This window comes from Amphichorda felina (genome assembly GCF_050947745.1).
Source record: "Amphichorda felina strain 45539 chromosome Unknown scaffold_9, whole genome shotgun sequence".
Lineage (NCBI taxonomy): Eukaryota > Fungi > Ascomycota > Sordariomycetes > Hypocreales > Bionectriaceae > Amphichorda > Amphichorda felina.
The window spans coordinates 888437-910453 of NW_028145041.1; the positions used below are offsets into that span (position 1 = coordinate 888437).

At 54.1% G+C, this 22017-nt stretch overlaps 12 protein-coding genes and 1 non-coding gene across 13 annotated transcripts; 8 read left to right on the forward strand and 5 right to left on the reverse strand.

The window, feature by feature from the left end:
* Positions 1-192: 192 nt before the first annotated feature.
* On the forward strand, positions 193-1432 carry ACO1O0_008835 (uncharacterized protein; the record flags this gene model as incomplete). Its single annotated transcript, XM_083198193.1, has 2 exons — positions 193-553; positions 621-1432. The coding sequence occupies 2 exons, from the start codon at positions 193-195 to the stop codon at positions 1430-1432; spliced, it is 1173 nt and encodes a 390-aa protein (XP_083045928.1).
* Positions 1433-2517: 1085 nt separating this feature from the next.
* On the reverse strand, positions 2518-3452 carry ACO1O0_008836 (uncharacterized protein; the record flags this gene model as incomplete). Its single annotated transcript, XM_083198194.1, has 3 exons — positions 2518-2808; positions 2879-3009; positions 3068-3452. 3 exons carry the CDS (start codon positions 3450-3452, stop codon positions 2518-2520), a joined length of 807 nt encoding a protein of 268 aa, XP_083045929.1.
* A 1475-nt stretch (positions 3453-4927) lies between these two features.
* ACO1O0_008837 (uncharacterized protein) lies at positions 4928-6095 on the reverse strand (the record flags this gene model as incomplete). The annotated part of the gene is made up of 2 exons (XM_083198195.1): positions 4928-5381; positions 5440-6095. The coding sequence occupies 2 exons, from the start codon at positions 6093-6095 to the stop codon at positions 4928-4930; spliced, it is 1110 nt and encodes a 369-aa protein (XP_083045930.1).
* A 1003-nt stretch (positions 6096-7098) lies between these two features.
* On the forward strand, positions 7099-7818 carry ACO1O0_008838 (uncharacterized protein; the record flags this gene model as incomplete). Its single annotated transcript, XM_083198196.1, has 1 exon — positions 7099-7818. One exon carries the CDS (start codon positions 7099-7101, stop codon positions 7816-7818), a length of 720 nt encoding a protein of 239 aa, XP_083045931.1.
* Positions 7819-8024: 206 nt separating this feature from the next.
* Positions 8025-8928, reverse strand: ACO1O0_008839 (uncharacterized protein; the record flags this gene model as incomplete). Its single annotated transcript, XM_083198197.1, has 2 exons — positions 8025-8353; positions 8436-8928. The coding sequence occupies 2 exons, from the start codon at positions 8926-8928 to the stop codon at positions 8025-8027; spliced, it is 822 nt and encodes a 273-aa protein (XP_083045932.1).
* A 536-nt stretch (positions 8929-9464) lies between these two features.
* Positions 9465-9829, forward strand: ACO1O0_008840 (uncharacterized protein; the record flags this gene model as incomplete). Its single annotated transcript, XM_083198198.1, has 2 exons — positions 9465-9585; positions 9651-9829. The coding sequence occupies 2 exons, from the start codon at positions 9465-9467 to the stop codon at positions 9827-9829; spliced, it is 300 nt and encodes a 99-aa protein (XP_083045933.1).
* Positions 9830-10720: 891 nt separating this feature from the next.
* On the forward strand, positions 10721-10813 carry ACO1O0_008841. The gene has a single exon. It is a non-coding gene; the product is annotated as a tRNA-Ala (tRNA).
* Positions 10814-11058: 245 nt separating this feature from the next.
* On the reverse strand, positions 11059-12827 carry ACO1O0_008842 (PUL domain-containing protein; the record flags this gene model as incomplete). The annotated part of the gene is made up of 2 exons (XM_083198199.1): positions 11059-12360; positions 12579-12827. 2 exons carry the CDS (start codon positions 12825-12827, stop codon positions 11059-11061), a joined length of 1551 nt encoding a protein of 516 aa, XP_083045934.1.
* Positions 12828-13685: 858 nt separating this feature from the next.
* Positions 13686-15414, forward strand: GDA1 (guanosine diphosphatase; the record flags this gene model as incomplete). The annotated part of the gene is made up of 3 exons (XM_083198200.1): positions 13686-13914; positions 13966-15304; positions 15357-15414. 3 exons carry the CDS (start codon positions 13686-13688, stop codon positions 15412-15414), a joined length of 1626 nt encoding a protein of 541 aa, XP_083045935.1.
* Positions 15415-15690: 276 nt separating this feature from the next.
* On the reverse strand, positions 15691-16879 carry ACO1O0_008844 (uncharacterized protein; the record flags this gene model as incomplete). Its single annotated transcript, XM_083198201.1, has 3 exons — positions 15691-16065; positions 16120-16680; positions 16736-16879. 3 exons carry the CDS (start codon positions 16877-16879, stop codon positions 15691-15693), a joined length of 1080 nt encoding a protein of 359 aa, XP_083045936.1.
* Positions 16880-17352: 473 nt separating this feature from the next.
* RAB7 (Rab family GTPase YPT7) lies at positions 17353-18308 on the forward strand (the record flags this gene model as incomplete). Its single annotated transcript, XM_083198202.1, has 7 exons — positions 17353-17382; positions 17442-17495; positions 17566-17661; positions 17717-17896; positions 17950-17994; positions 18048-18150; positions 18199-18308. 7 exons carry the CDS (start codon positions 17353-17355, stop codon positions 18306-18308), a joined length of 618 nt encoding a protein of 205 aa, XP_083045937.1.
* An 843-nt stretch (positions 18309-19151) lies between these two features.
* ACO1O0_008846 (acyl-CoA dehydrogenase/oxidase) lies at positions 19152-20684 on the forward strand (the record flags this gene model as incomplete). Its single annotated transcript, XM_083198203.1, has 4 exons — positions 19152-19175; positions 19229-19305; positions 19370-20114; positions 20175-20684. The coding sequence occupies 4 exons, from the start codon at positions 19152-19154 to the stop codon at positions 20682-20684; spliced, it is 1356 nt and encodes a 451-aa protein (XP_083045938.1).
* Positions 20685-21310: 626 nt separating this feature from the next.
* ACO1O0_008847 (Spo12 family protein) lies at positions 21311-21745 on the forward strand (the record flags this gene model as incomplete). Its single annotated transcript, XM_083198204.1, has 3 exons — positions 21311-21441; positions 21498-21590; positions 21658-21745. The coding sequence occupies 3 exons, from the start codon at positions 21311-21313 to the stop codon at positions 21743-21745; spliced, it is 312 nt and encodes a 103-aa protein (XP_083045939.1).
* Between the last annotated feature and the right edge of the window lie 272 nt (positions 21746-22017).

Here is a 22017-nt window from a genome sequence, read left to right on the forward strand (position 1 = left end):
GCTCCGAGACTCCCAACTTGAAACTGCCACATTTCCTCCTCTCACAAGTTTCTACGTATAGTAGTTCACTATCCACATGTCCCCAGCAAGATATTGCCAACTCCTCCTCTTAGCCTGCACGAACATGACAGTGGAGAGAGAGCAGAGGGAAGGCAGAGGATGGTGAATTGGTGATATCTTCGACGAGCAAACATGGCTGACCAAGACGCGTCTTCTTCCCCCCCTGCAGCTACGCACAATTCCCCGCGCACGTGGCTTCTGACAGCCGCTCTATCCCCCCTCGCCGTGCGCCTCACCCGGCAGCTGCTGGCCCACGGCGACAATGTTGTCGCGTGTCTCCCGCCCCACGAGATCGATCATGAGGACCGCGGCGCCGAGTTCCGCGAGTTAATCGGAGAGTGCAAGAGCGATCGGAGCGATCGCGAGGGATGGAGAGATCGAATTCGTGGGATCCGCTGCGATGGCCGGAGTATGGCGGGTTGCGGCGCCGCCGTGGCTGAGGCGGTCGAGGTGTTTGGCAGGATCGACATCTTGCTGTGCTGCAAGTCTGAAGGTGAGTTCTAGCTACCTCCCCAAATTCCGTCTATAGGGGTGAGAAGAAGAGCTGATGCTGGGTATAGCCATTGTGGGCACCGTTGAGGAGCTCTCCACAACGCCCGTCGCACGCAATCTGGTCCGCGAGCAGTTTGAGACTGTCTTCTTCTCCCAAGTCAACTTCATCAAAGCCACCCTCCCTGTTCTGCGTGCTCAGAACACCGGCCACATTATGGTTGTAACCAGCATCGGCGGCCATATCGCTACACCCGGCATGTCCATGTATGCAGCGGCCACCTGGGGTCTCGAGGGTTTCTGCGACTCACTCGCCTACGAGGTCGCCCCCTTCAACATCAAGGTCACCATTGTCCAGCCCAGCCAAGAGACCCAGAACCTTACCAACCGGCTCGTTTTCGCGCCCCCGATCCCCGCCTACGACCACGCCTATGACCCCGCGCCCAACATCCGTGACATCTTTACGAACGTCCTCAACTCGGATCCCGAAACGGCCGTCCCGCCTCTCTCGTCACCGCCGCCATTGGCCGCGCCGCCATCCGAGTCCGTCATCTCCATGGACTCGGATGTCGACACGAACCTTGAGCCCGACCCGGCCCGCGGCGAGGTCTTCCAGCGGTACCCACGACTTCCGGCCGGTGCGGCGGATCGCCTCGTCGCCGAGACGCTGCACGCGCTGATGGCGATTGGTGGGCACGAGAACCCGCCCGCGCGGCACATTGTCGGGGGCGAGGGCGCCACGGCGGTGCGCGAGAAGCTCAAAACGGTTTCGGAGGAGCTGGAGGACTTCGTAGACGCGAGTCTGGCGGTGGACATATTTGAGAGCGAGCTCAAGGACGAGGCGCGTGAAGGAGAGAAAGGGCCGGGTGAGATGTCGAGTTAGACCCGTCCCCCCTTTATTACCCCCCTCAGACTTGGGAAGGGGAAACGGCCTGAATCATGTGAGTTGGGGGGAGGGGTTTGCTTTTTGTGTGGTGTGGTTCACGTGTGATGTGATGACGAATCGGGCGTTGGGAAGACATGATGATGGTTGTATTATTAAAACTTACGCTGGTTTAGATAGATGGCTGTAATGATAACATGAGTGTGTGGAGAGTCAACGTACAACTATTGACATTCCCGATGTTTTCAACATTGTGTTGTACAAGCGATCCGGTGGCCTGCAGAGGTAACAACAGACGTGCCAGGGATGCTTTTTGGCTGTTTGGCATCACCTACTGGGTATGCATAGATGATATTGATCAGTGATACTCGAGCTTTAATAAATCTCTACCCGAGCTCTATATCCTATATAATGTGGTGGTTATTATGCCGATATTGATATACGAATGCGAGGATAATGATAATAACCTATAGTAATATTAATGAAACGAGTAACCAAATATGTCAGCCATTTATTAAGGCTAAAGTTTTCTGCTAAGACTTTTTCTGATACGCAGTGCCTCGCAGGCCAAATTTCACCGACCTTCCCGAGGAGCTCCTTGACAAGATTATCGGAAAATTCGCCGAGGAGGCGAATGTTGCCGCTGCCTGCCTCAACCGCCCGCCCGTCTGTCCAAGATGTCGCGGCAGTTCAACCGGATCACCGAGCCCCATTTAAACGCCGTTGAGGAATCCCAAAATATATACCATTGAAGTATTCGTACTTATATTAAAACATTATAGTCATTAATATTCCTATGGGTTATTATTATCCTCTTATACGTATATCAATATCGGCATAACAAGCACCGCATTATATAGGATATAGAGCTCAGGTAGAGATGTATTAAAGCTCGATATCACTGATCAATATGCAGGTATTATGGGGCATAACGGAGTCCAAAGTGATCACAGCGCACTAGGTGGGAAAAGAGAATACACTAGCAAGGTATGAATAGGTTGTCTTGTTCCCAAACTCCTCTATATATGACATTAATGTTTCCCTCTCCACGCAGAACCCCCAAAGTGTTCCCCCCACGAGCGGATTTAGCACTCAGCGGGGAGGCCCTTGTCGGTAGTGGCCTTCTTGGCCAGGGCAACCTCGTCCTTGCGGCGGTTGACGAGACCTTGGATGGGGTTGCCGTTGTTGTCATGCACCCACTTGGGCATCTCCTCGGCGACGACAGTGTTGACGTTCTGGCCCTTGTTGACGCGCTTGACGAGCTGCGAGCCCTGGGCGGCGGGGCAGCCGCAGTTATAGGACCAGCTGACGATGGCGCCGTACTGGTTGGCGTTGAGCTTGGCGTCGACGGTGCCGGCGATGCACTTTTCGAACCTCTGTCCAGGCACTGTCAGCACATCTCACTCCGTTATATGGGGATACTAGGTTGATGGGGTAGGCACTTACAGCAATGTCCTTGGCAAGGAGCTTCTTGCCATCGGAGACGGACAGAGGGATAGAGTAGCTGACGTCGGAGCACTTCCAGTCAGAGCAGAGATGGCCGTAGCCAACGGTGGGGTTGCCAGTGGCATCCTCGTCTTGAGTCCAGTCAGTTACCAGCTTCGCTCCTCCAATATTCAAGGACATATAACTCACAGATATCGGCCCTGAAGCCCTCCCACTTGGCAATCAGGTCGACGGTGGCCTTGTTCACCTTGGGGGGCCCGCAGTCGCCGCCGTCATCACCGCCGTCATCGCCGCCACCCTCGCACTTGTCGACGACGTATCCATTGGTGCCCGTCTTGACGTAGTAGTCAGTGACATAACAGTCATCCTGGGTCTTGTCCCAGATGTTGTTACCCGAGATGGTCTCTCCCTTGGTCTGGCACTTGAGGGTGACGTCGGTGTTCTTTGCATACGTCTTCTTGACGCTGTAGCTGGTTCCGGGCCCAGAGCGGCACTTGACCTCGTCTCCAGTGATGGGGTAGGCGCTCGCCACGGAAGCCGTGAGGGTAGCAAGGGCGAGAAGAGAGACCTTCATCGTGACTGTGTAATGTGTGATAGAAGACGGGGAGGGTGTGGTGCGTTGGAGTGGTTCGAGGCGATGATGACTTTCTAGATTTGTAGAAGATCCTGAAGATCCATCTATGTGTTATATATTCGCAAAGGTCAGGCTCGCTCTTCTCTCTCACGGCCAGGAGATACGTCGTGCAAAGCCGTTCAGCCTAGACCCACTGTCGCAAAGGCTGTTAATAGCAACATGCTTGACATGTTCACACTTGGTAGCTTAGCGAGCAGTGAGTTGGCCCATCCGTGGAGAACCGTCGTCCTAGTTGCTGTCGAGAATGGAAAGCTCCCCGCAGCTCAAGGCACGCAACTGCTCGTATCGCCTCGCGATGCTGGAAAGCGACGGGAGACGTGTTGAGGGGAAATTAGGTTGGGCTGATTCCCGATGTCTGAGATGCCAAGCTCAGCTCCAAGAGCAACTACCGACGGTTCTAGAAAAGATCTGCGGCAATCCTTTTCCCAGCTTCCATGTGGATCCTTGCTGTGCCCTGACAGACGCCACCAGGCACAGCTTGGGCGACCGGAGGCTATTCGTGCACCAGTCTTACACATGGAAACGTGCCCTTACGATTTTCTTACCCCTGAGTCGATCCCCATTCTCAGGCTTTCCCATCTCAGCTGCCCAGCCGCCAGCCACTTTCCAACCACGAGACGAAGCCTCACAAACAAAGCGGCCTTCCTCTTGAGGGCAAGATACATTTCGTTTTAGGTGCACCGCCTCGTTTGAAGAATGGGAAACATCGCTTGGCTCGACGGGTCTGAGCGCCAATACGCGCTTTACGATCCCACCCTGGTTGCCCAAAAAAGGCAATCCACTTGTCGCTCTCCCCAACCCTTTAAGCGAGGTCACGCACTGTGTCGGATCGCCACTTGGATATCGTAAGATCGGGGTGGTTCAATCCGTATACCACGCCAAAAAACACCTCGCTTCGTCAACCGACGGGTTGTGGTATACTATGCGCATGGAGGCCCGAAATAGACTCGAGGGCGAATCGGGTATGCCATCGCGAGATAGCGGTTTCATCTTTCATGCAGTTCAACGAGGCAGAGTCACAGCGGCCAATACTCTGGCCAGCTTAGGGCATGGAATCAGTTGTTCTGGAACGATGGAAGTCCGCTCGCTTAGACGCCGTACTTGTAAGTCCAGATATACTCTCTGGAGGGACATGGTAGATTGGTAGAGATAGGTAGATGTCCTACAAATTTAACAACGGCACATAGTGGATATCTTAATTTAGGCATATTGGAGGGAATAAATTTCCTTCACAAGACGTACTACTACATCTGGTTATACTGTAGGCAAGGAAGATGACGAATGTAAACTCTTTTGTTACCACCAAGTTGTGACGATGCTATAGCTATAGACTAAGGATATCGTAGATGCCACACCAAACGGTTAGCGGCGTCATAGAATTGATAGTAGACAGTAGTGTGTTCAATAATAACGATTTAAGGGGTCTTCAGGCTGGACCGCTCAGAGGTGATGATGTAGCGGCCGCCAGACACCTCGGTCAGCCCATAGACGACATCCGTGCGCTTGTCGTAGCTCAGGTCCTCAGGGCTGGGAGGGTAGAAACCGGCATTGTTGACGGCCAGGGAGCCGGGAGTCCAGCCCCAGACGTCCCCCTTGCTGGCGCCGTTGCTGCGCGAGAGGTAGAAGGTGTCGCCGTGGGCAAGGCCGCCCTGCATGCGCTCGATGGCCAGGCAGTGGGCGAAGACGGCCGCCGTCGTCGCCTCCTTGAGTTTGTGGGTATTCTCGTCTAGCTCGTACTGAACGATGCGCGTGTCCTTGGCGTCCGTGTCCGTCTGGTACTCACCGACCAGCAGGCGGTGGGGGGTGACAGTCCTGTCCAGGGAGACCCAAGAGTGGCGGAAGGCGAAGTCGGCAGTGAATTTGTACCAGCTGGGACGGTTACGTTAGTCCCTACATACTAGATGTACAAAGAAAATGTAGAACATACCGAATCTGAGGGATGACATATTTGTAGCCAGCAGCTGAGTAGCCGCCGGACGATGTCTTGCCGACGCCATCTCCAGAGCCAACATGCCAGATGTTGCTCATGTCAAAGACGCGGATTCCGTTGCTGGTGTCGACAACCCAGAGGGTATCTCCGTACCAGACGATGCCTCCAGCGTGCACGGGCACCTCACGGAAGTCATCATCGGCCTCCGGGTACACCAGCAGAGCATTGCGATACTTCTTGGTATTCTTGTCAACAAAGGAGATGCGAACGCTCTTGTCATCCTCACGGTGCCAGCTGACGAGGAAGCCATCGGCGCCCTCGTAGGTGCCCTCGTCGGCAGCGTCGGCCGTGGAAGAGATGCCCTGGGGCACCCACTTGTTGGTTTTGAAGTCATCGTAGCCTGACTTGGACTCCCAGGCGAGCTTGGAATCGGAGCCAGTCATGACGTGGTTGCCATCCGCGAAGACGTCAGACACGTTGACGAGGTTGCCAGCATCCTTGAAAATTTTGGACAGAGGACCCAGGTGCGAGTTGTCGCCCTGGTCGACGAGGACAAAGTTGGAGCCGTCCAGCTCGGGGGAACCGCCGTTGCAACCCTGGGCGTTGCCGAGGGTGCCAGCGGCGGCGATGGCGATGAGGGCGGAGAACTTCATTGTTCCCTTATCTCAAAATGCGAGGTTGAGCGATGAAGAACGAGAGTCGAAGGATGCGGGGATGCGATGGAGTAGGAGTTCTGGGTGGCGGAGGCAGAGGGGGTTTATGGTCGAGCCGAGAGAAGATGGGCTACTTACCTTCCTAATCAAGTCCATACATGAGGATAGTGTCGATTTGACTGTAGAATTTGGATTCAGAGATCCGATGCAGGGCGGAAACGGGGCTGAACCGAAGTGTTAATTTTAGCATGCGAGTTAGGTAGTACATCCAAGCGGGCTCATGAGGCTTTCTAGAAGTAACTTACACCTTTGGGACAAGATGGCATGGCACTTATGCGGGGCCTAGGCTGACAAGCTGAGCATGTCATGTCAGTGCTTAGCGACATGGACAATGCTGAATACTATCTGATTACAAACAGAAATGAGGTTCTTCCATCGCAGTTGAATCACTTCCAGGGCCTCTGGGCTCCGCCACTGCATGACCAGCCAGCATAAACGCAGGACAGGGACCTGGAAACAATACCAGGCGCGTCAGTGTGTCAGTATCAGTAGCCAGGCACCTCGCATGATGCATCAATACCAGGTATCTCAGTGCCGTCCAGAACGGCAGTTGGGAAACCACCAGGTCCGACCTGCCCCTCAACACACACCATTGCGCAATGCGCACTGTCTCGCACAGTGAGCTCGGAAGGGCAGGTGGGTCTCCCCTTTCCTGAATTCCCGGGTCCACTTCTTCCTTCCTTCCCTCACCCATGTGGCAAGCGGCCCCAGTGTGCCTTACAGGTGGGACTCGGGACATTGGAGAGGCTGAAAGTCTGAACGCGAGGTAAACGAGTGCTACGCCTCAGTTTCAATTTCAGCGCGCATGGTTTGATCCCTACTTCGCAAGTGATTGGCAATCCAGGTAATATATGAGCATGACGATCCCATCTCCAGCTACCAACTATCCCATCATCACATCCCCATCAAGCCCTTTCTTCTTCCTCACACTCCTCTCCTCAACATGAAGTTCACTGCCATCGCCGGCCTCCTGGCCCTGGGCAACATCGCCGCCGCGACCAAGTACCCAATCAAGGGTGAAAAGGTCAACTGCCGTAAGGGCCCCAGCACCAGCTTCGACGTTGTTACCACGTACGAAAAGGGTGACGAGGTCGACATCTCGTGCCAAACCGATGGCGAGACCATCACAGGCAACAAGATCTGGGGCAAGACCGAGGACAACTGCTATGTCGCCGACTACTACGTCAAGACGGGCAGCGACGGCTACGTCGAGGACAAGTGCAAGGACGTCCCCAAGCCCCCGGACCACGGTGCCGGCCCCATCGTGAACGACTACCCCTACTCGCAGAGCCAGTGCGGCCCTGCCGACAAGTGGAGCTACTTCATCTGCCAGTGCACCAGCTTCGTCGCCTGGCGCATCAACGACCGCCACAACATCAAGTTCACCAACTGGTACAAGGGCTGCAACTACGGCAACGCCAACGAGTGGGACGAGTGCGCCAAGCAGACGGGCGTCAAGATCAACAACACCCCCAAGCCCGGATCCATCGCCCAGACCAACAAGGGCGGCGGCGGTGCCGGCCATGTTGCCTGGGTGGCTGCTGTCGACGGGGACAAGGTCACCATCGAGGAGTACAACTATGCCAATTACCGCAACTACGGTACCCGCGTGGTCGACAAGAGCGCCTACCAGTACATCCACATCGAGGAACTGGCGAAATAAGTGGCCCAGCCATCTTGTCTACATATACCGAGGGCATGGAGGAATACCAGGGAAGCGATGGGCGTAACGGGGGTTCTGTAGCTAGTAGCAAAAATAGTACTGGTTTGTTTCTGCATTCTGGCTCATCTTCCGACATGTGTTCCACCCAATTCATAGTCATGAAGTTGCCTCAAGTATGCGTACCTGGTACTGCTAATATCTCAGAGTCAAACAGTGATGAACTCGCCTTCCCGCCTCTCCAATCGAACTTTGGTCAGTGCAGCTTCCAATTTGGCCATCTCATACGTGTTGTGCCCGAGGGCATCAAACATAGCGTCGACGTCGCTTCCCAGGCCGACCTGCGCGGCCGACTTCAAGCTCCGGGGGTCCAGAAACGGCGCGACGCGTGGGCAGTAATGCTGCATGGACCCCAGAAAGATGGTCGCCCCTACTGGTCCTATGCCCTTGACTTCTTTCAGTCTGGTTGAGAGCGTGTTTCGTGCTTCTTCCCCTGGCCGCACCGACTCTGCTGGTAGCATCTTGGACGCGTCGTCGTCTGCTCAAAGTTAACGCACGATATACCATTAGAGGCATGGCCAACTATGATGGCCAAAGGAATGTTTCAAGTATTAACATACCGTACTTATGTGACACGAGCTTCCTCAGCTCTCCAAGGTTTGTCGCCGTCCTCTCGTCGTACCGGGCATAGCCTCCCGCATCCAAGAGCTTGACCCTCGCTGGCCACGACGTGTGCCGCAGGACATCAATGTCATTGTACTCCTCATTCAAGAGAGACTCCAGCGTATGATTCACAATATTATGCGAGATCCGGGTCGAGGAGAGCAGTGCGTTGAGGATGTGTGCCATGACGACCTTACTCGGCGGCCACCGGTCGTCCACCAGGTCCTTCAGAGGCGGGTCGCCGTACTTGGATATCACCTTTTGCATCTTGTCTTTCTGGTCATCGTCCAAGCCAACTTTTCTAACCTCGGGCTCTCGCTCCTTGGCCATCGGTCTATTACGCAGATGTCGTTTGGTCACGCCAGCAGGCTCGGTGAGCTTACCCTGGGCTTGACCAGCGGTACTCCGCTTCCTGCCCGCGTGAGGCTGCGTGTCGGTCTGTCTCGCCATCTTGGACACTTGTAACTATGCCTTGGTTGAAAGAGATAGAGTTGGAAGGATGATGTGGTGTTGCTTCAATTCTCGTCGGTGACAAGTTCCATGTCATGATGATACTGCTTCCATAGGTGGCTTTAGCCAGCGAAACAACATAACGCAAACATGACGTTGGCCGTGCCTATCTGATGATTGCGTCTACGTTAGTAGTACCTAGCCGTTCCATTAGTATTTTAGGTATTTCATAAGATGAGAGTGTGCTAGGGCATGTCAGAAGCAGATATTCGTAGACAGTGCGTACATAGAGGATCAACAAAGGCACACAAAATGCCCCGCGCAAGTGTCCCGCGACATGCAGTCGCTCTTTGACGTCATGAGGCAACGCGTCGTCACCGTCTTCATCAGCGATCTAAGCTTCGAGTGATAAAACCTCTGCTTGCCTTTCTTATTCGTTCTTATCATCGTTTTATTTCAATCAGCGTTGATACTTTCGCGCCCACAGTTGCTCTTTACAGGCTCAAACCCATACGGGCACACTCCCTTCATCAAACATGGCTGGAGACCAGGCGGCAGAGCAGCGTCAAGAAGACTTCAAGGAGCAGCTTGACCGAGTAGCAGAGGAGAGACGCAGCGGTGCGGATAACCAGCAGACCAACCCCATTGTCGAGAAGAGTAAGTGGCCCTCGCCATGGGCATCCTCAGCAGGGTATTAGCTGATTGCACGCCTTGGGTCCTAGTCACGGAATACGTGCCCGCCGCGTCCAAGGTCCTGGGAGGGTCAAAGGAATTTGAGCCGCACACGAGTAACTCTGAAAATACCCCGGGGCCGCCTAATAGGCCAGACCACGACCACAAGATTGAGGATTTCGTGAGGGATCAGCATCGCAGCAAGACTAAAGACGGAACTCTCAATTAGGTTATGCTGGCCTCAGCAAAGTCCGCCCGAGGGATAGAACAGCGAGCACTCCTAGCTGTCTGTATTCTTAGACACATGTTGATTTAACGATAGCACAGCCGGTTATTATTATTCCAGGCTCGAAAGATGACGGTTATCCGTGCTCGCTCAATGTTGCCCGATGCTGCCGCAAGATGACAACCCGGAGGCCAGCTTCGAAGCACCATCAAGGTGGTACAGAATCCACGGAGCTACAGCTGGCCCAGACATACAATCAGGGCATTAAACGCGGCACAGCTGGACAATAGAGTTGCTTAGTCTCATCAACGAGCAGCAGAGATACTACTTGGGATTGTGATGTCCCCCCTTCTTGGCGTCTCCCGCCTACAATTAAAATCGTTGCGAACAACGACAAACTGCGGGAGACTTCCTATATCCAGGGGTTTTACTCTTCTGAGCGCTTCCCCCGAAGGGGAAAGGCAACGCAACACCGTGGAAGATCTTGGTGAGGGTCGTGGCTGCTCAGTTAGCTTTTTGATAAAGAAGAAAAGAAGAAGAAAGAGAAAAAGATTTTTGGCCTCGCGGTGCGTTGATATGCTCGTGGGCGTGGGCTGGCGCTAGTCCGTTTATGGAATATTACTCAGCACTCCAGGCTATACCAACCTCCTCCATTGATGGTCCACCAAGCGCTACCCTAAACCCTCTGCGCAGAGCACCCTGATTATTGCCTCACATTTGAGTGGGGAGGCGACAAGGTCAAGTCTTAGTAAGAATTAATGGGAATCTTCAATTTGTGAATTATTCCACTACTTTGTCAATTTTATGAAGAGATGGCTGACTTCAGACTTCCACTCGATGCCCATCGATGTCGGTCCATAAGCTGATTGCGACTGAGTTATACGTCATTCACACGGGCGTGTGGTCTAGGGGTATGGCGTCCGCTTCGCATTCATCAAACGACTGTGTAACTGCGGAAGGTCAAGGGTTCAATTCCCTTCTCGTCCATTTCTTTTTGTATTTCTTTTTGTTCCCTTTGCCTAGTAGGGGGCGGGTATTCGCCCTTTTACGTACCAGTGTCAAAGATCAAGGTACCTATCCCCCAACCAATCAACCAAACCAACATGACCATGGAAGTGGTATTAGTTGGGGAAGGGACCGCTATTTTATCAGTCGTATTCACTCGCACGCACCTCAAGGGTTTCGAAGTTGAATTTTTTAAAGATATTATGACTTCCATTTGCTGGCTACCCTCAAGGTTTTCGGAGCCCTTTCCCTAACAACTCACTACCCACCTCTGTAATGAGGTTCTCGTTCGGGAATATCTTCTTCTTGCCCAATATTGTGCCACCAGCATCCAAAGCACGAAGCAAATCGGCCAGGTCATCGTTGAGGTCGGCCCCGTAGAAGAGGTGACCAAGCGCCGACAGCATTCCCTGCAGAGCCTCGACTGACTTTTCCTCCTGAGCGATTGCCTCCACTACCGACGCGGCAAGCTCAACTTGGTCGGCCTCGGGAAGGCATGACTGAGATCCCTCAGCCCTCGCTCGCCTATCTGCCAGCGCGACATTGAAGAGCATAGATGAGGCTGCCACCCTGACATTGTTGTGGCTTTCGTCGAGAAAGCTCGAGGATATCAGCTGTGTGACGGCCGACAGCAGATCACCCGCCCGTAAAAGTTCATGTGCAAACAAGGGAGTCGAGAAGAGGTTGCAAGCCATTTGAAGCGTCACCAGACGCAAAGCGTATGGACAGCTGCTAGTCTCGTTGACGAGTTTGATGGCACTAAGAACTGTCTGGCAGTCCTTTTCCTCGGCAAAATACCCGCTTACCCTGGGGTCCACAAGAGTGCAACGGAAGAGGTCGATGATGGTGAAAAGTGTTTCGAGAGGCAGCTCTTTGAATGACTTTTGCACCAGGTTCGAGAGCGATGACAAGTCTGGCAAAACAGCATCTAGGGATCCCTTGGCTTCCCGTGTCTCGAGGTACGTCTTTGTGTTCTGTACTTCCGGCTTCTCGGCCAGTTCATTGCCAATCTTTGCCATTAGCTTCGCCATTGGGGGAACCTTGGCATAGAGAACGGGTTTCCTGTCAGCCGAGAAGAAACTTGGCACCTTGAGATGGGCGTGAGGATGGGATGGCGAGGCCATCTGAGTTAAAAGCTGAATGCTCTCTCGTAGACTTTGTGGAGAAGCACCAGTCCATTTATTCTCTTGCTCTCCTTTTAGAAAGGTGACGAAAGTAGGCGTTGACCGGATGGAGAACTGTGCCGCTATGTCTTGTGCTTGGGGTTGGGAAATGTCGATCTTTATCAGTGTCGCCTTGCCTTGGAACTCGTCCGCCAGTTGGTCGTACGTTGGGTACAGCGCCTTGCATGGAGGGCACGTGGCAGATGTGAAGAAGATGATGGCACATGACTTCTTGGTTTCTTCCAGAACCTTTGTGAACTCAAATGGGCTGGTGATATTTCGCACGCCACTCTTCGGTGCTGCACTACTCTGTTCGAGACCGAGGATGGAGCCATTTTGTCGGCTGCTGTTGACCCCCTGAGTGAGCTGCGGAAGCAGCATGCGCCCCATAGGAGAGTCCATCACCGCCTGAGGCATGTTGGAGATATGGTGTGGGATACCTTTGCCTAGAAGGAAATTAGAGAAGGAGTCGGTGAAGTTATTGCAATTATGGCGAAATAAGTCATAAGCCTGGGACTGTTAGCGTTTGCTGGTCTCTGCCGCTGGCTACTGCAACCTACTTCGAGTGTGAATATTGGCCGCACAGAGTCGAGATACTCTTCGACAATGTCCATGGAGAGGTTTGTTTTGCCCAGATGGAGCCTCTCCATAGGCTGGCCAAGGTGAGATGAGCCTGGACTGATGGAGATGATACCACCGTCGTACACGTATTCACGGCCCTGGAGCTCAATCGATGTGTGATAGATGGCGTCAAGCTGAAACCCGAGGATGCCCATAGACATCTGACGGGCCATGCCTCTCGAGAGGTCGTACACTAAGAGGTGTACATCCATATTGACGTTGGCGGCGGGGGACAGGCGGATGGATAGACGGTATGATTCAGTATGTAATCTAGGTTTATGATGGGTATCTAGAAGCAAACAGGGCTGCAGGGTGCCGGAGCGTGTGATAGTTCAGGTGGATGGCGGTGGTGGATGTTGAGGTCAGTTTGGAAGGCAACAGGCGCCTACGAGTATTACGTCTGCGAAGCTTCTGGATACCTTCGCATTGCCACCCTGGTCACGATGGGTGATGAATCGAGCCAACGCCAATGTCGATAAGTAGATAGTGACTTAGGCATCAGCGTGATGTCCCATCCATGGTCAAAGAATTATATCCGATGCGATCGATAAAATTCGCGATTTGTACGGATGCGAGTCGGGCTATAGAGGATGGACGGGACGGCACGTGAGCGACACAGTCATGAACATTGATGACATTTTGAAGCAGCTCTCAGGGGCTGAGTCGCTGCAAACGGTGCGAAGCGGCGTGTCACAGCGCTGTGGCAACTGGCGGATCCGCATCCAGTGCCTGACAACCACCGTGGGGCGCTACGCAGGTGGTTGCGCGTCGAGATTGGCCTGGGGGTCCCCTCGATGTCCTGCAATCCTGTTTGCCCCCCAAAATCTCCGTCACTCGACCTGGAGATCTTATCTCTTGTCTCTCATCCCCTTTTCCCGCGATCGGCAAATCCTACCTGGCCTCTTCCCGCCCGGCCATCGTCCTTTTTCTCGTTTTAATCCGTACTTGGCCTTGTCGCTCCCCTCACTCGTTTGAACACTGCCTTTCTTCGCTTCCTGCCTCTCTAATGCGTGACGTTACCACGATTCCTTGAACGTCGTCTCTATCCCTCTCCCTTGAACGGCGACCTCATGAGGAGAACTTCAGTATCGCTGCCCACGAAGCAAGTCGCTCACGATCCCTTCGAGAAACCCGATCGATACGCCGACGATCAGCGCAGCAGTACCTTCGGCAAGATGAAGGAATCCTGGTTGGCACAGTCGCAAAGGTCGCGATGGATTAAGATGGGGACCATCGCTTTCGTCATCATCTCTCTCATCTATTTCTTCTCTCCCAGCGGAGTTCAGGTCTACAAAGGAGGTCGGTAGGATTGTTTGCCTCGCGGCGTGGCTTTTAATCTGACTTTTATAGTTACTGGTGGCACCAACGACGGCCAGACCCCATCCGACTCGAGCTATGGCACCGACAGGTGCACCAAGTCGTATTCTCGTGACAAGCCTATCGTCCAGTACGTCCTCATGGTCGACGCTGGCAGCACCGGATCGCGAATCCACGTCTACAAATTCAACAATTGCGGCCCCACTCCCGAGCTCGAGTCTGAGGAATTCAAGATGACTGCCAAGGAGGTCGGGGGACTCAGCAACTTTAAGGATGACCCTGTGGCTGCGGCCAAGAGTCTTGATCCTTTGCTGGATGTCGCCATGAAAACTGTCCCTGATGCCCTCAAGGGCTGCTCCCCCATTGCTGTCAAGGCTACCGCCGGCCTGCGCCGCATCGGCGCCGACTCCGCCGATAAGATCCTGAAGCAGGTTCGCACTCACCTCGAGGAGGACTACCCGTTCCCCGTCGTCTCCGAGGAGAATGACGGCGTTGTAATTATGCCTGGCTCTGAGGAGGGTGTCTACGCGTGGATCACGACCAACTACTTGCTCGGCAAGATTGGCGGACCCGACAAGAGCGAGACGGCTGCCGTCTTTGACCTCGGTGGCGGCTCGACTCAGATTGTCTTCGAACCGACCTTTAAGGGAGCTGCGGACGGAGGCATGCCCGAGAAGCTCGCCGACGGTGACCACAAGTACGAGCTGGATTTCGGCGGTCGCAAGTTTGAGCTCTACCAGCACTCGCATCTCAACTACGGTCTGATGGCTGCCCGCGAAACGATTCACGAGACCCTGGTTAAGGATCTTGCTGTCGCCAAGGACAAGGATAACAGCTGGATGGACAAGGACATTGTTCACCCCTGCTTCTCTGTTGGCATGACTAAGGAAGTCGATGTTGCCTTTGATGGCGCCGACAAGACCTTCAACTTTACAGGCCCCTTGCAGCCTTCGCCGGCACAGTGCCGCGCCCTGGCTGAGAAGATTCTCAACAAGGACGCCGCTTGTGACCTTGCACCCTGCTCGTTCAACGGCGTCCATCAGCCTCCCCTGGCTAAGACGTTCGCTAAGGAAGACGTCTATATCTTCTCCTACTTCTACGATCGCACCAAGACGATTGGTATGCCCGATTCCTTCACCCTTAGGGAGATGCATGACCTGGCCAGCACAGTCTGCCAGGGAGAGGTGGCCTGGGATGTGTTTGACAGCATCCCTGGCGCCATGGAGGAGCTTTTGGATCGCCCCGAGCACTGCCTCGATCTCAACTTTATGATGGCTCTGCTGCACACTGGTTATGAGATGCCCATCGACCGTGAGGTCAAGATTGCCAAGAAGATTGATGGCAACGAGCTCGGGTGGTGCCTCGGTGCTAGGTTCGTTCACTCCGCTATCTAATTATCGGGATTATTTACTGACATGTAATAGCTTGCCTCTGCTTGAGGCCAACTCTGGCTGGAAATGCAAGGTCAAGGAGATCCACTAAAGCGATCGTTGGCTTCCAAGGCGTTTTTGAAAGTATCATTTCACAGTTGTTGCTTGCTCTTAACTGGGATTCTCATCGCTTTATGACGGAAATGGAAAAGAAATGTTAATAAGGCTACTTGTGCATTATGGAGCACTGGAACACATGAGCGTTGCAAGCTTGGGGCTGGCTTTGACAGTCTGGATTACTGGGCCTCCCTGACAACTTGCGGATAGGACCTAGATGCTTCGACAACGCGAGGGCAAGCATTTATGTAGACTAATTATGAAACGGCAGCTATAGTGGCGCTGTCACCATTGCCAATACGTCCTCGATGACTTCCTCAGGACCTACGCCTTCTAGCACAGCTTCCACTGCTTCGAGTTTGCTGCCCCATTGCATGCTTCTCTCCTTTTCAGGTGGAGTGATGCGTATCCGATGCAAGTAGACCTTCCTCGCCGCCAGGCCGACTAGGGCTGGAGTGACGAAATCAACGTTGTGCAAGGGCGCAAGGCACCGCGCCAACAGGTCGAGGTGTTTCGTCCCTGCCGGACTGATGCCATCGGCGACAGCACGGTGCATGCGCAAGAAAGAAACCATGTTCATCTGATAGCGGGTGACCTCGACATCTGCCTCAACTTGCTGGCTCAGCTTTGCAAGTTGTTTCACGTCCTACGCCACCGTGTCAGTCCAGCATCCTTCTGTCAATTAAACGTCTGGTCTTACGTTTTCTGAGATCAGTGCCTCCGTCACCAACCCAGGAGTCCCGGATTTCACGACACTCTCTGTCGACGCTGTGTCATCGTCAAAACTGCCGTCCTCTTCATCCTCGAGATTCACGTAGCCATCCTCTGGGTTGTGCCAATGCGCTAGAAGAAAGGAGTCATTGAGATGCCTCGTCACACGTGCCTGCCCGCCACTCTCCGCACCCAGCACAGGCACAAAGAGGAATCTCTTGGGCGCCACGTGAACGTCTGTGTGTGTGAATATGCGGCGCGTGCGCAGGAGCTCGAGGGCTTGGATCTGGACGGCGTGGGGTGCGCGGTCGAGATTCTTGGCGAGGACGATGTTGGCGATGCGGACGGACTGATCTCCCCCGGACGGCGGGTGGTAATTCCGCGCACGGTTGGAGAAGTACGATTCGGAGACGATGTTGTATCGGGCTGTCAGGGAACCGCTTGGTGTTTGGCGATCGGCGAGGAGGAGGGAAGACGCGAAGCTGTCGACGGTGGTAAAAGGGTCACAATTGACGACTACGCAGCTCAAGCCAAACGACTTGGTTGCTACCTGATCTAAGGGTCAGATAAATTTGGACATAAATAATTGCAAAGTAGCTTCATACCAGCCGTAGCTCATCTATCAGATCGTCCAGGCCATCTTGTGGTGTGCTAATCAAGCAGTGCTCTCGAGCTATTAGGCTGAGAAGAATGGCCAGCTCTAGATCGCTCAGGTCGTGGACTTTTTGGAGTAGACTCTCATCCGCCATCGTAGAGCCCCATAGACTTTGTGCAGTCCATTTGGCATGGGATGATGTCAATTATTCAATGGAATCTGGGGAAGATAGAAGGTCTCGCGGATTTGGAGCAAGGAGGGAGTGACTAGGATCAGGTATACGTCACGTGGGGTTGCACAATGATGTCGACCCACAGTGTCTGGAGTTATGCATCACACTATTCCTAAAAGAGTTAATCTCGTCTCATCAGCTTCCATGCGACCACCGCCGATAGAGCTGCAGGCAGGTGCTATCGCTCCCTCCATCGACCCTCAGTCAACAACAACCCAACCGCCACTCTTGACTGCCTCACTAGGATCCTGCGTCAACTACCGATACTTTGATACCTCTTCTACTACTATTAACCGGTAAACCATTTGCGGGGATCTCTGCACTGTCTCAAAGAACACTTGGCGGCCTCCGCGTCTACGTCACTCTCAACAGATAGCTCACGACCACAGCCCAACATGTCGTCCAGGAAGAAGGTTCTCCTCAAGGTATGACTGCTATTGCTGGGGTTGGAATGATGTCGATGAAATGCTGATGGGTCTGACAGATCATCATTCTCGGTGACAGCGGCGTTGGGAAGACGAGTTTGATGAACCAATATGTACGCCAACCTCCGCTCGAACGATATCGCACGGTCGCAACCGATACCACTGACACTTCGCCACTCCTAGGTCAACAAGAAGTTCAGCGCTAGCTATAAGGCCACGATCGGCGCCGACTTCCTAACTCGAGAGGTCATCATCGACGATAAGCAGGTTACTATGCAGGTGCGGGACGTCGACTAGGCTAAGCGACGATGACGAATGCTGATCGGGTTGGTAGCTATGGGATACGGCTGGCCAGGAACGTTTTCAGTCCTTGGGCGTTGCCTTCTACCGCGGAGCAGACTGCTGCGTTCTGGTCTACGACGTGAACAACGCCAAGAGCTTCGAGGCTCTGGACAGCTGGCGGGACGAGTTCTTGATTCAGGCGTCGCCTCGAGACCCTCCCAACTTTCCTTTTGTACGTACTTGTCTTCTCTAGGGAGGTATTGTTCTTTTTACTAACAGCTTTAGGTCGTTCTTGGAAACAAGATTGACGTCGAGGAAAGCAAGCGAGTGGTCAGTTATGCATGTTCCTCAACACATTGAAGCACGCGGCTAACGAGAACTAGATTTCGAATAAGCGGGCGATGACCTTCTGCCAGTCGAAAGGCGACATTCCGTACTTCGAGACTAGCGCAAAAGAAGCTATCAATATTGACCAAGCCTTTGAGGGTATGTGCTGCTCAGGTAGCGGTGAGCGAGCGTGCTAACTGGTCGTAGTGATTGCTCGAAATGCCCTTGCGCAGGAGGAGTCCGAGGAATTTAGCGGTGACTTTGACGACCCTATCAACATCCGCATCGACAACCCAAATGAAGGATGTTCTTGCTAAAGAGGCTGGTGACGAGGGAGCAGAGTGAACGAGGTATTTCCGGAACATACAGTATACCCTTCTTCGGACGCCACAACCCGGTGGCATGGATGTAGCATATTGGAGAGACGATGCTTGGGGGTGTTTTCTCGTACGGTTTGGTTGAGGGTGCTTGTCCGTACTATGTAGCTGCAGACTGCTGTGATGGAGAGAGTGTGGCAAGATGGGCAGACACAGAAGAGCTAGGAACTGCAATACGCCGGCTTCTACAAGTAGACCAGGCGGCTCATAGACAATCTATTCGAAACGTTACACAGAATAGGGAATATGGAATACGAGTATTATTATTGCTTCCTGCAACGCATCTCGTGGTTTGATATTGGCTGTTAGTAAGAGTAAGATGGAAGACAGGTGTGGCAAGGAGCCTCGGCCCCTGGCGGGGGCTGAGAGGACCCGACGGCCCCGGCCGCGGTACTCGATTCCGGCGGATCGCACCTACAGAGTAAGGTACCTAACCTAGGTAAGGTCTGCCCACTGTAGTGGTGAGTGGTGACTGGCTCAGCACTGAGCACAGCGCATTACCCCAGCTTGCCCAGGCCCAGGCCAGCGCTTCCCCCACTCCATATCGGCCTCCGCCCGCGATTGCTGGGCTGACCCCCAAAAACAACCTCGGCTCCGTAAATCATTCCCCGGATGACCAGGCCACCGTCGTACGATCTGCGCAGCGAGAACCCAAAGAATTCGGACTCAAAACCCATCAATCCTCCCTACCGGATCTGATTCTTCGTTCTGGACAGTTTCCCAACTTGGTGAACTCCCAAACCCACCGTCTCTCCAACCCCGACCACCCAACTCTATCCAACCATGTCGGCCAAGATCCCCGCCATTGTACGGGTACTCCACATCCAGAGTTATGAAGCGCTGCTGATTACCGACGATAGGTCTCCAACCGCGTTAGCGACGAGGCCAAGAAGACGCTGGACGTCGTGGCCAAGTTCGTTGAGGAAGAATGCATCCCGTGAGCAGGCCCCTGATCCTCTGCCCTGCCCCAGCAACGACCGCTGAACCACACCGTCCCACAGAGCCGATGCCGTCCTCGAAGCCCAAATCGGTGAGGGTGACGCCCGCTGGGAGAGCCACCCATCAGTCATTGAGGACCTCAAGGCCAAGGCCCGCAAGCTCGGTCTGTGGAACATGTTCCTCCCCAAGGGCCACTACACCGAGTCCCCAGGATGGACCAACCTCGAGTACGGCCTGATGGCCGAGTGGCTCGGCCGCTCGCGCTCCGCCAGCGAGGCATGCAACTGCTCTGCCCCCGACACGGGCAACATGGAGGTGTTGGCCAAGTACGGAAACGCCCAGCAAAAGGAGCAGTGGCTGAAGCCCCTGATGGACGGCCACATCCGGTCCGCCTTCCTGATGACGGAGCCTGATGTGGCGAGCTCGGATGCGACCAACATTGAGCTGGACATTCGCCGTGAGGGCAACGAGTACGTCCTCAACGGTTCCAAGTGGTGGTCGAGCGGCGCCGGCGACGTGCGGTGCTCCATTTACATTGTCATGGGCAAGACCGATGCCGCCAACAAGGACCCCTACAAGCAGCAGTCGGTGGTGCTGGTCCCGGCCGAGACGCCCGGTATCAAGATTCAGCGCATGCTCAAGGTCTACGGCTACGACGACGCACCCCACGGCCACGGCCAGATTACCTTCACCAACGTGCGTGTGCCCGTGGCCAACATGGTGCTGGGCGAGGGACGTGGATTCGAGATTATCCAGGGACGCCTGGGGCCCGGGCGTATTCATCATGCCATGCGTAGCATCGGCGCTGTAAGTTTCACCAGATATTGGTCTACGATGGAATTGACTGCTGACTGGGGTATATTACAGGCTGAGCTCGCCCTGGACTGGATGCTGATGCGCGTCAACGACGACCGCAAGAAGCCGTTCGGCAAGCAGCTGCGTGAGCACGGCGTCATCCTCGAGTGGATCGCCAAGTCGCGCATCGAGATTGACGCGGCACGCCTGATCGTGCTGAACGCTGCCATCAAGATGGACGACCTGGGCCCCAAGAAGTCGCTCAAGGAGATTGCCGAGGCCAAGGTGCTCGTCCCCCAGACAGTGCTGACCGTCATTGACCGCGCCGTGCAGTCGTTCGGCGGTGCCGGCGTCTCGCAGGATACGCCGCTGGCCAATCTGTGGGCTGGCATCCGCACGCTGAGGCTGGCCGATGGGCCGGACGAGGTGCATCTCCAGCAGATGGGGCGCAACGAGAACAAGCGGGGCAAGCAGGTTACTGAAAAGATCCAGTGGCAGAAGAACAAGACACAGGAGCTGTTGAAGAAGTACGGGGTCTCGGCGGCCGAGCCGGGGACCAAGATCAACAGGTCCAAGATCTAGAGTCGTTGGGGCCAATACTTTGTAGTCGGATACCCGAGTAGTATTCATTTCGGGCTCAATGCCGAGTACAAATGTACCATGTACGAGTAGTATGATATGATCCTGGATAGCTGCAGCATGAATGGACAGCGTTGCGTAAACCACCACTGATGATCAGACACACGGCTGAAGAATGCTGGAGAATGGCGTGAGTCAGGGGCCGTTGGACGGTTCATGCCCATTGCCCCGACGACTCCAGCCGGTCAGTGCTTGTTTTCACTCTGACAGGGCCAATTTCGTGCCATAATTCACGGTGTCGGTGGAGTTGCACTCATGCGCTGGCATGGACCCAGTCTCCCGTAGCTCCGTTGCCCTGTCAACGGCCCCAGTCAACAATTTGCGTCGACTTTTCTGGTCTTCCACACTGCATCCTTCCCTTTGGTCCCGACGGACGTCATTTGCCGCTGCCAATCTGTCATTAGAAAAAAGCTCGACTGTCTCTTTATTTCCCACCCTGTTCAACCAGGTCAAGTCCACCTTCAACTCTTCACCAAACAATCCATCCCAACGTTCAACTACCTGCCCACGCCGTTTCTACACCCGCCAACCTTGAACTAGTACACACGAGATCCCCTCTCACAGCAACAATGTCGGCCAACGTTCTCGGGGACAAGGACATCAACGCCACCATGGCGGACCAGCAGCAGACCGCCGGTGGCAAGGATGTTAAGAGCATGGAGTACCATCGCCAGATGTTCCAGTCCAAGGTCAACGACAAGTAAGGATGACCCTCTCGCCGTGAATCAACGTTCCAATCTCTAACCTGACATGCAGCAGCTCCGACGACCAGTACGTCTCGCCTTCTGACAACATCATGAGCCCCTGCTCTGCCAAGATCAACGCCCTGCGCAACAAGCACGTTGGCAAGTGAGTACTCCCACCGCCGTCACCCACCCCCTTGTTGTTCGATGACCATTGCTAATGCCTTCACTAGGGTCAAGCCCAAGTCGCTTTTTGCCCAGGCGAGCGCTAGGAAGCTCCGCAGCGACGGCGCACTCGGCGAGACGCCCGCGAACCCTTAAGCCCGACTGTCTGTTTTGTTCTATGGCGACTGTATACTCGGTATACTTGCGTGTTATGACTTGACTTTCCCGCCTCCCTCTCAGAGGAGCTACGAATATGGACTTGGGTATCGGCGTTGGCGCATGTTAGAAATAGGTTCCCTGGTCTAATGGGAGGATAGGGTCCCTGTTGTAATGATATGCATGATGAGGAAGTGTTTTTTTTAAGCTTCCAGGAACATTCATTCGTCAAATTCAACAACATTTTCATTTCTGCCTTCATAAAAACCTCG